General features: G+C 45.9%; 1 protein-coding gene across 2 annotated transcripts in view; it reads left to right on the top strand.

Annotated features, from left to right (window-relative positions):
• Positions 1–17,972, top strand: part of ABR (ABR activator of RhoGEF and GTPase) — a 424,780-nt gene that overhangs the window by 82,095 nt on the left and 324,713 nt on the right. Inside the window, exons 1-2 of one of the 2 annotated variants that reach the window (XM_073667981.1) lie at positions 4,672–4,812; positions 4,988–5,136. The exons of the other annotated variant lie outside the window; for it this stretch is intronic. Of the exons in view, the coding sequence (XP_073524082.1) occupies positions 5,076–5,136 (61 nt within the window). The 5' untranslated portion in view covers positions 4,672–4,812; positions 4,988–5,075. Of the gene's footprint in view, positions 1–4,671; positions 4,813–4,987; positions 5,137–17,972 lie in introns of those variants that run through there. 2 annotated transcript variants of the gene reach the window in all.

Here is a 17,972-nt window from a genome sequence, read left to right on the forward strand (position 1 = left end):
CACACACACACACACACACACACACACACACACACACACACACACACACACACACACACACACACACACACACACACACACACACACACACACACACGCGCGCGCTGATCCAGAACGCTGAGGACACACACACACACACACGCGCGCTGATCCAGAACGCTGAGGACACACACACACACGCGCGCGCTGATCCAGAACGCTGAGGACACACACACACACACACACGCGCGCGCTGATCCAGAACGCTGAGGACACACACACACACACACGCGCGCGCTGATCCAGAACGCTGAGGACACACACACACACACACACACACACACGCGCGCGCTGATCCAGAACGCTGAGGACACACACACACGCGCGCGCTGATCCAGAACGCTGAGGACACACACGCGCGCGCTGATCCAGAACGCTGAGGACACACACACACGCGCGCGCTGATCCAGAACGCTGAGGACACACACACGCGCGCGCTGATCCAGAACGCTGAGGACACACACACACACACGCGCGCGCTGATCCAGAACGCTGAGGACACACACACGCGCGCTGATCCAGAACGCTGAGGACACACACACGCGCGCTGATCCAGAACGCTGAGGACACACACACGCGCGCTGATCCAGAACGCTGAGGACACACACACGCGCGCTGATCCAGAACGCTGAGGACACACACACGCGCGCTGATCCAGAACGCTGAGGACACACACACGCGCGCTGATCCAGAACGCTGAGGACACACACGCGCGCTGATCCAGAACGCTGAGGACACACACACACACACACGCGCGCGCTGATCCAGAACGCTGAGGACACACACACGCGCGCGCTGATCCAGAACGCTGAGGACACACACACGCGCGCGCTGATCCAGAACGCTGAGGACACACACACACGCGCGCGCTGATCCAGAACGCTGAGGACACACATGGTTGTCAGGATTGGTGGGGGTTCCAGTGGTCTGACTTGGTGATAGAGAAGTTATCTCCTATCCCATGGATACTGGGGAATTTCCAAACTTGAGAATTTTAAGTGTACAGGGAGGCGCAGAAGACTGAGCTTTTCTCCACAGTGGCCACCACAAAAGTATACTGTGCTGTATAGTGTTTTTCTTCAGTGGCTCCCCGTGGTGACACCTAGGCATCCAGACTGAGGTTATATTCCTCAATAGTGCATGTGCTGATCGTGGTGACTGGTGTGGTATGCTTCAACCTTATACCACTATTTGCTTACTACACATTGACATGTTATGTAATAGACTTACTTAGCACGATTAATATGTCATTCATTAAATTGGATTATTATAAAGTACAAGGAAAAAATGATGTCTCCCCGTGCCCTACAAGCCCTTATTCTCTAGCTGGGATGTGTAGGATCAGCTGTGTGCTCCTTCTCTGCCGAGGACTTGAGCCCTTTGTGCGTCAGCTCCGGTTTGGAAAACCACAGAACAAAGGATCTGAAGCCAGAGAAATGTGAGATGCTCTGGGGCACAACTAATCATTAATGTTTTCACAACAGCGTTTTTGTGTAATTGCTGCTCTGCTTCCAGCCTCCGGGCTCAGGACCAAGGCCAAGTGTGTATGAGGCATGAAAGGAGATGGGTTATCCATAGAGCACTACCTATGCTTGTTAACCTTCACAGCTCCCAGACAATGTGGGACTGACAGGGAAATGCAATGGACCGCTTACATAATACCCTGTGCGTATCGAATTCCAATGCCTGATCGCCCCTCGTGGGTATAAATGGCTGCAAATGTTACAAAAAGTTGGACTTGGCTCAATAGTTGCATGAAAGCAAGTCTATTCCTTTTTTTTTTTGGCAGAACCTTTTGTAGATTTATAATGTGTTGGATGCTCTAATGTATGATATATTTTGCTGCATACTTGTTCAGTACCCAGTGTATACGGTGTTAGTATGCTGCATATTGTAGTCCCCCCCATAGCTCCGGACTGCACCTGGGGTCCACCCCCCCATAGCTCCGGACTGCGCATGGAGTCCCCCCCCCCCTCCCCATAGCTCTGGATTGCGCCTGGGGTCCCCCCTCCCCATAGCTCCGGACTGCGCCTGGGGTCCCCCCTCCCCATAGCTCCGGACGGCGCCTGGGGTCCCCCCTCCCCATAGCTCCGGACTGCTCCTGGGGTCCCCCCCCATAGCTCCGAACTGCGCCTGCGGTCCCTCCCCCCCATAGCTCTGGACTGCGCCTGCGGTCCCTCCCCCCATAGCTCTGGACTGCGCCTGCGGTCCCTCCCCCCATAGCTCCGGACTGCGCCTGCGGTCCCTTGCATTATAGTCCTATTATCCACTGATGAATTCTAGGCGGTAGCATTTATTTTTACATTAATATCGGCTGTGAATTATTTAGCAGCGCTGAATTATATACCGGTGTGTGGTTTATTTGTGTATTGATGCTATCGTATGACTTACGGCCTAAACTGTGAAAGCCTGCAAACCTTTGTGGGAATGGGTTTTATTCTTTTTGTATCACGGGTCCATTTATACATGTTAATTATACGGATAGATCCATGAGTGAAATATTGTGGTTTATGGATTGTTCAGTGCATTATTTGCGATATATTGGAGGTTTGATGTATTTGGAGGATCGTATGGCTTTATTAGCGGAGATGAAGGTAAACTTAGTGAATCCAACAGAATACTTTGCAACTATGGATGCACTGAATAAAATGTGATTGTGTTTCTTTACCTGATAGCCATAGCATTTTAAAGGTATATTCACACTTAGCAAATCCAGTTCCATATATCTGAATGGGGGGTTTGGCTGCACTCAGAAATTTCTGCAATAATCTGCTACATTTTACTATACCCCAAGTGAGGTGGTCATGAAGCACATACTTGGGAACAATGGTGTCACAGATTGCTGGGGTTCCTCGAACAAGGCGAAATTGGCACTCGGGATGGAAACTTATTGCTTAAAGGTGTTGTCCGCTTTAATTAAAAAGCTGCACACAGACGTCAGTCCTGGCAAAATAAGTCAGTAGGATATACTCACTCATTTAATCCCCATGCAGCTGTCTCAGTCTGTATCCCCCCTACCTGAACGCTGCAGCCAATCACTGGACTCAACGGCCACATGTGACATATATCGCTGATGCTTGTGATTGTATGCAGCGTCACATGAGGTATATAGGTTGTAATGGTTGCCTCCAATTTAAACAAAAGGGAATGCTGGGGACACTATGCTGGAACACTATGCTTAAATGGATGGATATATTATATTCAGTTGTATCAGTATTACTGCCAGTTTGTAGCTATTTATGTAACATTGATATGGCATATACTATTATGTTGCCACTGACCAGACAGAGACCAGGGTACATGCCGCCCACCTGTCAGATCGGGAGACGTCAGTCCCCTGTTTTATTTATCTGTATGTAAAGGTGCAATTTTTGCATGAGCCCTCAGTAAAGGATGCTGCATACTATGCAGTATGTTTTTTCTTTTGCAATATATCTCTCTGATGGACTGATGCCATTATTGGGTTAATGCCGCCTGAGTGTATATGCTGACATTGGCCACCAACGCAGTGTGCACTTAGTCACTCATTGTTCTGGATTTGTTCCTAAATCACTTGTTTCTGAGTTTGTTTTTTTCTTTGCCAAAGTTGTAGACAGCAGCATGTTTGGCGTAATGAGAAGTTGTTGACTCGTTCATTCACAAATGTATTTCTATGGAGCGCTCTAGTTGCTGGAGCAGTATTGGGGAGCACTGGTGTACGGCTGACCACATATACCCTACCTTGGGTCACCAGTCAAACATCAGATCGTATGTGCAAACAACTCCGTCATCAACATGGCAGATCAGGGTTATATTAAAAAATAAAAATGATTGCAATGTGGCCGATGGTCGGTTGCCGCACACGTCAGGTTCAACTCAACAGCAGCTGCAAAATTCCTGCTATAGATCAGTCTTCCACCATTGCAGACGCTCAGGCGTAATTTAAAAAAAAATCTACTACTTTTATACGACTTTTATCCGGTGTCTGTGGATCTTCGTGTCACGTGCATCTACTTTACCTTTGAGTCTCAAGTTCAATCCTGATGTCCCTTTAAATGGAAAACTGCCAAAGACATTATCTATTAGGCCAATAATAGTGGCTGAAATTAAAAACCCATTTGTTTTAATGATGGAGTCTGGTGTCCGCAGGCGTCATTCTCCCAGTGAGTTTATCGATTTGTTGGCTGACACACCGGCGGTTCTGCTTACAAGACTTAACACGTTTGTGCAGACGCAGGATTCATTTCATTACAGAAAACAATACTGCTGGCATCGACGGTGGCAAATCGCCGAACAAACTTGTGCTTTCCAACAGGTACAAAAAGGGAGGGGAGGCTGTGACAGAACCACAGTGGACCAGTCATAGAGGGCAGCATGGTGGCCGGCTACGGCGGCTAGCATCCATAGTCTCTACAAGCAGGTGGTCTTTATCAGATGAGCACCAGGTATGGCTGCCATGGAGACCCTCATACAATATCATCTTATCAAGGGGTTTCCCAGTGACTGGGGCAGCATTGTACAGGTCTCGGATGCTGCGGTCCCCGGCAGGTGCCTAGAGGGAGCACAGACTCTGTGTCGAGGACACAGCTAATTACCATCTGCATCCAAGGGGAGAACCATCCGCCCATCTGTCAGTTTCAGGACAGAGCTTCCCCTAACCCACCCCCTTTCCACCTAACGCAGCCCCCTCCTCTGCATCTTCAGTGTAAACACACAGAGAACTTCAGGGACACAAAGCATCATCAGCCCGCTCCCTCCGTTCGTGCATCAGCTTGGATCTCTTGAGCATCCTTGGTACTAGGATCCTCATCTCTGCCGCTTGCCTGCCCTCCTGCTTTCCTCTCCTACCTCTTTTTCATATACCGTGCTCCTTTCCTCTGCAAAGCTTTGGCCTGTCCCCTGCAGTGTTCTGTCCTCTGCGCTTTACCTATCGCTCCCTCTCTGAGACATGAACCGCTTCCTTCCCCAGGGGGCACCGGTCCTGGCCTGAGCATCTTCTCCACCAGTCTCTGATGAAATGCAGGTTGGGCTCTGAAGGACTTCTTGAATGAGACACCATGGAGCCCGTGAGCCACCAAGGAATGCCTCGTCTCTCCTGGATAGACACTCTCTACAGCAGTAAGTGGCCGTTTTTATGGGGAGATGTTTGCATGATATTGCTCACGCAGATGGTATATATATTTTTTCACTTGGCCAAAAAAGTCATTTGCGTTCATTTGATGCTTAGCTTCAACCATTATTGTGTGTGTGTATATGTGTGTGTGTATGTATATGTATATATATATATATATATATATATATATATATATATATATATATATATATATATATATATATATATATATATAATGTATGTGTGTGTATATGCATGATGTATGTATTATATATATATATATTCATAATATATAAATAAAACACACGCACGTGCGCATGCATGCATACATACATGTGTGTTTTATTTATATATATTATGAATATATAATATATATAATAAATACATATTACATACATCAAGCATACACACATTACATACATACATACATACATACATACATACATACATACACACACACATTACATACACACACACACGCACATTACATACACACACACACGCACATTACATACACACGCACATTACATACACACACACATTACATACACACACACATTACATACACACACACATTACATACACACACATTACATACACACACATTACATACACACACATTACATACATACACACACACACACATTACATACACACACACATTACATACACACACACATTACATACACACACACATTACATACACACACACATTACATACACACACACATTACATACACACACACATTACATACACACACACATTACATACACACACACACACTACATACACACACACACACTACATACATTACATACACACACACACACACACATTACATACACACACACACATTACATACATACACACACACACACATTACATATTACATACCATACATACACACACACACACACACACACACACACACACTTTACATACATACATACACACACACACTTTACACACACACACACACACACGCTTTACATACATACATACACACACACACACACTTTACATACACACACACTTTACATACACACGTATACATTGGGGTTGAACCATTGACACCCACGGGCAGCTTGTACCTTAATACAGTGTATAGGATCAGTGTGCACCTATGTAGGATATACATCAATGATGCCCAGAACATGTCTAAGTAAATGGGAGAGACAAGCTCGCGTCCATCGCTGCATGCCCTGGTTGTATCAGGAGAGGTGCGATTTCCTGTGTTCCGTGACATTATTTGATACATTCTATCTATAATATCTTTTGGTGGTCTCTTTTCGTCAGACCTGCTTTGGTAATAATTTTGCACTCTCTACCTTTTTGTGCTGTGCAGCAGCTTTATTCATTCTCCGCACAAAACGCTCCCGGCTTCTTACTTCCCCGCTTACGTGATCCTGTTCACATCTGGTATTCTGTGCTCATTTTCTCCCAGCTGGGGCTGACATCGCTGCTAGGATGAGTCTGGCTTGGGATTGATCAGCTGTCTCGCTGTCTAGATGTGTGGCAGATTCAGGCCCTTTGATTTTCATTTGCCTCCTGAATAAAAGAGGAGTGCAAATGTATGTGTGTGTGCAAATGTATGTGTGTGTGCAAATGTATGTGTGTGTCTACAGTGTATACATCCATGCCTGGACAAATGAGTAGAAACAGATTGAGGGAAGATATGTAATTTTGCATCACCCCTATACATATTCTAATTTATCTATTATATGATGAATATACATGAATACTGAATGAAATACACGGTGCAATGTACAAACCCATACAATATGTAGCTTCGCATATTTGAAGTTGATATTGTGCAGAAAATACTCCAACAGCAATGCCGCTTAGGTGGTACCGACATATGTTATGTCCAGATTCATAATCATGGACGCATTGGTTAATATTTCAATATATAAGGGGGTCAGAGACCCACAATAGACTAGTATTGGGTAAATATTGGAGCTGTCATATTACTGATTCATATCAGCCTGAGACTGATGGGGTTAATCTATAACAGCTCACCATGTTGAATATCAGAATATTGTATTAGGCACTAATATTACTGATGTTTCAGGGATCCAGAAGACTGTCTTGATGGCACAGGGTGCAGCATTTTTGTATGGGAGCCCAGTGCCATTTTTTGACTGACAGCAGAGTTTTAAGCCCTGCTGATGGCTGTCTGCTCAGGGAGCCGGTAAGGGAGGGAACCAGACTGGAAATGCAGCATCTTAAAGCTGTAAAATTGCTGTATTGCGATTTTCACTAAACACCAAATCACCTGGAAAATTGCACAGTGCCGTGTCTCCCAGTCATAGATAACATTACACTGACGTATTGTGCGGTTTAGTGATTGGCGATCATGGCTGGGCTGTGCCGGTGCATTCATGTATGTGCATTATATGGATATTGATAATATATACATTCAAGAAAAACATGGTTCAAGCAGCAATAATTAATTTTACTATATGATCAGATTCTATTCCTGCTGTAAATGTAATCTGGGCTGTCAATTGTTTATTTTGCGTCTATTAGTCATTACTTCTATGGTGCCAATGTGTCCTATACTATTCCTGGGATATCACACTGCATTTCCAGTGCTCGTTTGTCATATAGAAAGGTGACCAAGGCCAAAAAATTATCCCTATTGCCTCTGACAGACTGATAAATATTGGTATGCCCTTTTTTCCTGCTTTATGGCATTGCTCCATCTGCTGCAGTATTCCTCTTACAAGCTTCCATTAAAAAAATAAATAAATATATATATATGTTCTTAATCTGGGAACCTATGGGCAGCAAATACTACTATATAGCCTGAAAAATGCCCCTAGCACGGTGCTGGCAGAATGTGAGAACGGTATCTTGCCCCTCTGATTGGACAGACGATTGCTTTAACTTTGCAGCAGTTTGTATGTCTAACCTGTACTGATTGCGTCTCCAATGGTCAGCCTTTGGTTGCGAAAAATACAAAAAAATATTTCAAATATATATACGTATGTAGATTTGGGTGATCGAAGAACCAGAGATCTGTGACCTAACAAGGGGGCTGATGTGTTTCTGGACTTTTTGTTAGAATTTCATGGAAGAACACTACAGTCAATGTCTTCTGGGCCTAAAATTGTTGCTAAATCCAAGTCTTATACCTACTTTAGCTTACAAGTGCCAGTGATTGGCTGCAAGCAGCGGATCATGTATCGTCCCCACTGCAGCCATGTCTACCATGACTGGCGGGAAGCTGCGGAGAGGTAGTGCTGGAGCAGCACGGGGGAAGGAATGAGAGTCCGTGCTGGAGCAGCACGGAGGAAGGAATGAGAGTCCGTGCTGGAGCAGCACGGAGGAAGGAATGAGAGTCCGTGCTGGAGCAGCACGGAGGAAGGAATGAGAGGTAGTGCTGGAGCAGCACGGAGGAAGGAATGAGAGGTAGTGCTGGAGCAGCACGGAGGAAGGAATGAGAGGTAGTGCTGGAGCAGCACGGAGGAAGGAATGAGAGGTAGTGCTGGAGCAGCACGGAGGAAGGAGTGAGAGGTAGTGCTGGAGCAGCACGGGGGAAGGAATGAGAGGCAGTGCTGGAGCAGCACGGAGGAAGGAATGAGAGGTAGTGCTGGAGCAGCACGGGGGAAGGAATTAGAGGCAGTGCTGGAGCAGAAGGGGGAAGAAATGAAAGGCAGTGCTGGAGCTGGAAGTGGGAAGGAATGAGAGACTGTGCTGGGCAGAACATGGGAAGGAATGAGAGGCAGTGCTGGAGCAACAAGGGGGAAGGAATGAGAGGCAGTGCTCGGGCAGCACGGGGGAAGGAATGAGAGGCAGTGCTGGGGCAGAACATGGGAAGGAATGAGAGGCAGTGCTGGTGCAGAACATGGGAAGGAATGAGAGGCAGTGCTGGGGCAGCACAGGGGAAGGAATGAGAGGCAGTGCTGGGGCAGCACAGGGGAAGGAATGAGAGGCAGTGTTCAAGCAGCAGGGGGATGTGGGGGGGGGGTGAGATGCAGTGCTGGAACAGCATGAGGGAAGGAATGAGAGGCAGTACTGGGGAAGGAATGACAGGCAGTGTTGGGGCAGCACGGGAGAAGGGATGACAAGCAGTGCTGGGGCAGAACATGAGAAGGAATGAGAGGCAGTGCTGGGGCAGAACATGGGAAGGAATGAGAGGCAGTGCTGGGGCAGAACATGGGAAGGAATGAGAGGCAGTGCTGGGGCAGAACAAGGGAAGGAATGAGAGGCAGTGCTGGGGCAGAACATGGGAAGGAATGAGAGGCAGTGCGGGGGCAGAACATGGGAAGGAATGAGAGGCAGTGCTGGGGCAGAACAATGGAAGGAAAGAGAGGCAGCGCTGGGGCAGAGCATGGGAAGGAGCGAGAGCTAATGCTGGAGCAGCATGAGGGAAGGAATGGCAGGCTGTGCTGGAGCAGCATGAGGGAAGGAATGGGGAGGCAGTGCTGCAGCAGCACTGGGGAAGGAATGAGAGGCAGTGCTGGAGAAGCAGGGGGGGAATGAGAGGCAATGCTGGAGCAGCATGAGGGAAGAATGAAGGAATGAGGTAGTGCTGGAGCAGCTCTGGGGAAGGAATGAGAGGCAGTGCTGGGGCAGAACATGGGAAGGAATGAGAGGCAGTGCTGGAGAAGTAGGGGGGAATGAGAGGCAATGCTGGAGCAGCATGATGGAAGAATGAAGGAATGAGGCAGTGCTGGAGCAGCAAGGGGGAAGGAATGAGAGGCAGTGCTGGAGCAGGAAGGGGGAAGGAATGAGAGGCAGTGCTGGAGCAGGAAGTGGGAAGGAATGAAAGGCAGTGCTGGAGCAGGAAGTGGGAAGGAATGAGAGGCTGTGCTGGAGCAGGAAGGGGGAAGGAATGAAAGGCAGTGCTGGAGCAGGAAGTGGGAAGGAATGAAAGGCAGTGCTGGAGCAGGAAGTGGGAAGGAATGAGAGGCAGTGCTGGAGCAGGAAGTGGGAAGGAATGAGAGGCCGTGCTGGGCGGAACATGGGAAAGAATGAGAGGCAGTGCTGGAGCAGGAAGGGGGAAGGAATGAGAGGCAGTGCTGGGCAGAACATGGGAAGGAATGAGAGGCAGTGCTGGAGCAGCAAGGGGAAGGAATGACAAGCAGTGCTGGTGCAGAACATGGGAAGGAATGAGAGGCAGTGCTGGGGCAGAACATGGGAAGGAATGAGAGGCAGTGCTGGTGCAGAACATGGGAAGGAATGAGAGGCAGTGCTGGGGCAGGACATGGGAAGGAATGAGAGGCAGTGCTGGGGCAGAACATGGGAAGGAATGAGAGGCAGTGCTGGGGCAGAGCATGGGAAGGAATGAGAGGCAGTGCTGGGGCAGAGCATGGGAAGGAATGAGAGGCAGTGCTGGGGCAGGACAAGAAGGAATTAGAGGCAGTGCTGGGTGAGCACAGGGGAAGGAATGAGAGGCAGTGCTGGGGCAGAACATGGGAAGGAATGAGAGGCAGTGCTGGGGCAGAACAATGGAAGGAAAGAGAGGCAGCGCTGGGGCAGAACAATGGAAGGAATGAGAGGCAGTGCGGGGGCAGAACAAGGGAAGGAAAGAGGCAGTGCTAGGGCAGCATGGGGGAAGGAATGAGAGACAGTGTTCGAGCAGCGGAGGGGGGGGGGGTGAGAGGCAGTGCTGGAACAGCATGAGGGAAGAATGAAGGAATGAGAGGCAGTGTTGGGGCAGAACGGGAGGAGTGAGAGGCAGTGCTGGGGCAGAACAAGGGAAGGAATGAGAGGCAGTGCTGGGGCAGAACAAGGGAAGGAATGAGAGGCAGTGCTGGGGCAGAACATGGGAAGGAATGAGAGGCAGTGCTGGGGCAGAGTATGGGAAGGAATGAGAGGCAGTGCTGGGGCAGAGCATGGGAAGGAATGAGAGGCAGTGCTGGGGCAGAACATGGGAAGGAATGAGAGGCAGCGCTGGGACATTTTGCACCATTTGGGTTTTATAGACTCCTTTATTTTTGTGCACTTTCAACTTTGATGTGGTTGCTGGTCATAGGTCTGTTAAAAGGCGCACAGAAAATGAGAGATAAGAGTTACAAACGTTTAACATTGGAGTGTCAGAATGAGCTCCCTGATTCTCAGTACCTCATTCTGCAGCTACCATAATTTTTTTTTTTTTAATGGAGCTCAATTCCCAAATAGATTTTTCTCCCCAAATATATGCATTTACTTAACAAATAAATTGTCCCTAAAAGTGGATAACCCTTTTAAATTTTAAAACTGGAAAATAGTTTTAAATCTTCAATCAGACAAACTTAATTTAGGCTGCGTGCCCACTATGCGTTTTTCAAGCATTTTTGCCGTGGAATTTCCGCAGTGAAAACACTTAAAAAATGCTTGGTAATACGTGCACCCTGGTCCCCAATGATAATCCGCATGTGCTGTGCACATGCTGTGGAAATTTCCGCTGCGAATTATCATTGCGGAAAAATATGCAGCATGTCCATTAATTTTGCGGACACGCAGCGTAATTGCCGCCATTGACTTGCATTGAAACGCTTGATATCCGCATCACTACATGTGCACATGCGGACATGAAGCGATTCAATGTTCGGATGGTGCCCAGGCTTGGAGAAGAGGAGACTCTCCTCCAGACCAGGGTACCATAGTACCTGTAAAAAAAGAATTTAAAATAAAAAATAAAGATTATACTTACCTTCCGATGGCCCCCGGCCTCCTCAGCGATGCGTCCGGTGTGTTGGGCGGCTCGCAGTGGTGTGAAAAGACCTTCCATGACGTTGGCGGTCACGTGACCTGTCACATGACTAAATGACCTCATGGCAGGTCCTTTTACACAACCGTGAGAGACCGGACGCATCGGAGGAGACCGGGGGCCATCAGAAGGTAAGTATAATCTTATTTTTTTTTACCATTGTTATTCTTTTTTTTTAACTATTAACTTGGTCACACTATATAAATCCATGCCGGTTGAATGGATTTATATCACTTTCCAAGTGATGCTAAAATTGCTTGGAAAAGCGCTTGATAACTCGCATGCAAAAACGCTTCACAAACGCTTCTACCTGGCGGGAAAAACGCATGTAAAATCCGCATGCGTTTTTCCTGCCAGGGAGAAGCGGAAAAAATATGCAGCATTTCTGTATCTTGGGCACTAAGCCCTTAGGTGCATTTTAGCGTCTGTATTGCGAACCCAAGTTTCCAGTCTGACTAAGGGTTTCACTAGCCAAACTAAAGCTATGTGCACACGGCGTCTTTGGCTGCAACAGGCGAACTGGTGGTTGTTTACGTGAAGCGGCTTCGCTGGGTGCTTTTGCTGCTGTTCTTGTTGTGGTTTTTCCTCTATAGTTTGAAGAATGAGCATTTCAATTCTTCACCCGTGACATAAGATGGAACTTGTGCACAGCAGTGTCGTTTTGACAATGCTGCGAATTATGTTCTTTTTACAAGACTTTTTTGCAGCGTGGAATCCACCTGAAAAAAATGCCGTGTTAATTTGGGTTGGTGGATTTACAATCCAATTGCGATTGGGATGCTAACCTCACCCACATTACAGCCATCTGATTTTTATTCTGCATATACTGGATATAAGCCAAACATCTTGTTAATGAATTTGACTTTTACAGCACCTATTTAAGTAGAAAAGGAGGAGGATTATTATTATTTAATGTTTAGTTTTTATTTACATTTTTTACTTCTGAGGCCACGTTCACACGTTCAGTATTTGGTCAGTATTTCACATCAGTATTTGTAAGCCAAAACCAGCAGTGGGTGTTAAATACAGAAATGGTGACGCTTTTTTATTATACTTTTCCTCTGATTATTCCACCCCTGATTTTGGCTTACAAATACTGATGTAAAATACTTCCCAAATACTGAACGTGTGAATGTGGTCTGAATCTGATAATGTCAGTATGTTGATAATCAGGCGTTCGGCCCTGTGCCCCCTTTCTCCATGGGCCTTTACATTGAGTCTCCACTGCACACAAACATGGTAGATTTTAGGACAGGTGATTTTACAGGGGTGCTATAATTTCTATATAACCTACCAAAATGGCTGATACTTGAAGGGAATATACTGTATAGCACCGGGTTTTTGCTACCTAATCTGAGAGCAGTATGATGTAGGATCAAAGACCTTGATTCCCGCAATGTCACTGGGCTGCTTGCAGTGGTTTTGATAATCTCCTTCTGATAAAATAGATTTTATCACTAGAGAACTAGTAATCCTGCTACCAGGTAGTCCTCCATATTCATGAGCTCTGTATAGCCCTGCCCCCACTACTGATTGGCCACTTTCTGGCTATGCACAGTGTACACAGAAAGCTACCTATGAGTGATGTGGGCGGGGTTATACAGAGCTCAGGATTCAGAGAACTGATGGAGCAGCAGGAGAGAGAACGGTGATTTTATCAAAACTGCAGCAAGCAGCCCAGAAAGTGATGTATCGCCAAAATCAGGGTCTCTGCCCCTACCTCATGCTGCTTTCAGATGGGGTTTCAGAAGCCTAGTAACAGATTCCTTTTAATGGGTAGATGAAATAATGTCATTCAATGTAGGCAGACCTTGTACGTCCTTGGTTATACTTCTTCATTTTGGAACTGTCTCCTTTACCTTTCTAAGATTTTTATTTCTGACCTGAGCTATTATTCCAGCGTTAATGGGTTACGCAGGGTTAGAATACCAGAACTGCTTTCTAACAGAAGTCGCACCACCATCAATTGAAGTCGGTGGGAACTGCAGTAACAGACACAACCTGGGAACATTGGGGGCATTGCTTTTGGAAGAAACTCTGGACAACCCCTTTAAGCAACCAGATTGACCAATCAATTGTGCATGCAGCATTATATTTATGGATCAACTTGCTCAACATATTGGATGTTTCTCTGAAGAATAAAATGTTGCATAGAAGAAAATAGAATACATTTGCTTCAATCAATACCAGCCTATACAAGGTGAAGGCTATGTAGTATTTCATGGTGATCGATGCTTTCTGTAAATGGAGCAGTATCTGTGCAGAGCCGGCTGGAGAGAATCTGCCGGTACGGGATCAGACTGATGGGATTATCCAGTCTTCGTACGTCTCATAGGTTAGCCCACTGCAGGGGTGTACATACATGATCAATGACGAGAAGCTGAAGCACCTCTTACCAGCGTCCTCTGACATCATCAATTTAATATGCGCCGTCTCCTTAAAGGGTAACCTTTCTAAAATGACGTTCCCACTGTAGATATTAAAGAAGTAGTAATGAGTCCTCTACATGACACAATACAGGCTTTTCATGCTGTGGTGCACATCCACAGGCATGAAGATCGTGTTCATACTGTTTTGCTGCAGTTTGTAAGGTCCTGGGAGAGGGGAAATGTGACCATGGCACACTGGATGATGCTGTCAGGATGGGGGCGCTTAGGTGGAAATCACAGCTATATCTGATGATCACCCCTTACAGCCGATATGTGTGTTGTCCCCTACGTTAAAAGATAAACTTAAAGGGAATTTGTCACCAGGTTTTTGCTACCTCATCTGAGAGCAGCATAATGTAGAGAAAGAGACCTTGATTCCAGTGATGTATCACTTAGATTACTGGGTGAAGCAGTTGACAGTTTTTAGATGTGGCAGATCTCAGAAAGCTGGCCCCACCCACACCACAGCTTCTGTGTACATTGTCTATGGACAGTGAGTTGCTTATCAGAGGACGGGGTCTGGTCATGTGTTTCAGCCCTGGCATTGATTATCTTCTGGTGATAAAACCTTCATTGTATGTAAACAGCAGCACACATCCTAATAAGTGACACATTGCTGAAATCTGTGTCTCAGCCTTTACATTATGCTGTCTTCAGATTATAGCAGAAACCTGCTGAGAGATTCTTTTTAATGGGCCAAAGAAAAAGAAAAAACTATAATCACCTCCTCGACTTACTGGATTGACAACATCTGGCGGGTTAGAAACCAAACCAAGTGTGAAGAAGCAGTCCTGGTCTGGGAAGTGAGTATAGGTTATATATAATATATATATTTTTTACAATTCTCGCCCCACCCTAGGCTAATAACCCCTCTAAGGACCAATGTCCAATGTATATAGACAGTTTTGATATTTTAGACATAATATTGGCAGCTACGTTTTGCTGCTCACCATGATTGATTACGCCTAGAGCATCAAAGATACGTTAGTAGTTTTGGCTGTATACACCATTTTAACTTTTTTTGATTATAATGCAAAAAGGAATGGATTTTAGGGAATTCTTGTGATCTGGGCCATCTTTTCCTAAAAATTACACGAAACACCAAGAAAGTATGGTGAGCCGGCTATGGGTGTTATGTTGCATCTGCGACTCGCTATGCATCAGTAGAGGTGCAATGAGTAAATCGCCAGCTGCCATGGTGGTCTCCTCCAATCTGTGTTTACTTTGCTGCATTGATTACTTGATGCACCTCCTTGTCAACGCTGCAGCCAATCGTTGGCCTCAGATGTCTCTGACTTGGATACCAGCATCACTGCGAAGCCTATGATTGGTTGCAGTGGTTATATGGCTGTATGGCAAAGGAAATAAAGACTTGGAGGATCACCAGAGCGGTGTCACTGGATACGTGGAGGATTGCACATGTGCGTAATCATTTTATATAAAGGAATGATCAGGAATAACCCATGTCTGTTCCTTGCCAAGCCTTGCGCTTGCATAATCCTTAAATCATCAGGATTTAATGCTGAGATGCGGCTAATAGTTGATAATCCTCTCTCTACGGTTGGGAATCCCCATAGGTGAAGGCTTCCCTGGCACTGTGCTACATCCCGGTGCATTCTCCGCGCTGGTGCTCGTCAGTCTTCTTCACAGCAGTGCCACTTAGTGCCAGTCTACATTGGGGCTGTTCATCCGCAGCATTAAGTGGCTCATATTAATGCACTTTCTGATGGCTTCAGCCTTTTAAACTCATCCTGCAAGAAATCTCCACAGGAAATGTTAATGAAGGGCATCTATATCTGAAGATGAGCAGAGACAACCGGAAAGAGATTTATATTTTATATCACAGTCTAAAAAAATGTTACAGCATTGGCTTCAATTGGCAGAAATCTCTAGGGATGTCCAACTATAAAAAATGATTTTATAGAGTAACCGTCGTTTTAATTTTTATTACATAAATCAATAGTGCACATGAAAATAAGCAACTTTTATTATATATGTTATCAGAAAAATCTGCTACTTTCTCCTTCTGGATTCATCTCTCTCAATTCATAGGTACAAATCAGTTAAGACAGATTTTCCCATTACTGAGATAGGAGATGAGTTGGTGCTTTTAAAATTCTATGGAGGGGGGAGGCTGATTGAGATACAGGCATTCTGCTGCAAGTTCTTCTGAAATAGTTCTCCATAGAACTTTATGAGCACTAACTGTTAGCTCTCTCATTAATGGTAAAATCTCTGTTCAGTGAAGACGGAATCTTCCTGTGAACTGAGAATTTTGAGTGTGAATGATCATTACAAGAGGAGAAAGAAACCGATTGCTCTGATAAGATGTATCACAAAGTTTCTTATTTTGACGTACACTATTGATTCCTCAAAAAATAAAATGACGGATACTCTATAAGGCAGGTTTCACTCGTCCATATATTTTCGGTACCGGAAAAAACTGTACTGGAAATATCAGTGCCCTGTGTGTCTGTGTGTGGCAACCGTGTGCCACATCAGGATCACACGGATCGGCGCCTGGGAATCAGTGCTACAGTCAGCGCAGTTCCCAAGCGCCGGGTGCTGAACGCTGCCTTCATCATGGTTCCCTGTTTGTGATGCGATCAGCACCAGCAGGGACAATGATGAGGGTAGTAGTAGTCTTCTCCCGCTGTGTCCCTGTGTAAAAATAAGATTATAATAATAAAATCCTTTATACTCCTCTGTCCAGAGATGTTCCCCGCTGTAATCCCCTGATGCCGAGGAGCCAGGGAGAATGAGCCAGTCCAGCCAGCGGCTCCGGAGCTGCGCTCAGTGAGTGACAGGACACCGTTCCTGAGCTCAGCACACAGTCCATGGAAACACACTGACATGCGCACAGACGCATAGATTTAAATGGGTCTGTGTGTGTCAATGTCTCCAGTACGTGTGGAAACTGTCACCACATGTACTGGAAACACGGACCTGTGAAAGAGCCCTAAAGCTGATAAATTTTCACGTTGAGTTTTTCAAGTAAGTTTTCTGGTGCAGATTTTTTTACCACCAATCTGAAGTAAAGTCAAATATTTTACCCTGAAAATTGCAAAGGGTAAAATCCACAGAGAGAGTTTGCCATGTTATTGGGGTAATTTCAGATGGATGGATCAGCTGAAGAGCTTTCTGCAACAAAACCTGCAGCTAATATGCTACGTGTGAACTCTCCTTTAAAAATTTGGGCGTAAAATGGACCCCATTGAACGGCCCTCTTCCTCAAACTTCTTATTAAGGGGTGATATCTTAGCACTTGCTCTTTGTAGCTCAGCACAGTGCCTGTACAAGTAACTCTTTTGTTATAACTTTGCTGGCAGTCACATCAGCCGCTCTTGCATCCAACTTCCTGTGCAGGATTCAAACATAATGCCCTGTGTAGCCATAGACTGCAGTGACACAGACGGGGTTGAAAAGTACTCCACTTTTGTGTTCATGTTTCCGGCAGGGCCTATCTTTTTCAGATGGACCCGCCATCTATGACATACGTGTGACCTATAGGTCATCCCAACAGACACAACGGGTAAAACACTGCTTTATTTCCTTTTACACTTTGATGATATTCATTTCACATTTTTGTGAAAATAGAAGAAATATTTGACCCTCAGATGCCCCCAAATATTTGACCCCCAAAGTCTCCCTTATCTCCAGGCCGTAGAGGTTAGAGGTTTTTGACTTTTGTATGTCTGTCGCATAACTTGA

The sequence above is a fragment of the Phyllobates terribilis genome, unplaced genomic scaffold (genome assembly GCF_046119375.1).
Source record: "Phyllobates terribilis strain yellow unplaced genomic scaffold, ASM4611937v1 Scaffold_2__4_contigs__length_985480577, whole genome shotgun sequence".
NCBI classification, from domain to species: Eukaryota; Metazoa; Chordata; class Amphibia; order Anura; family Dendrobatidae; genus Phyllobates; species Phyllobates terribilis.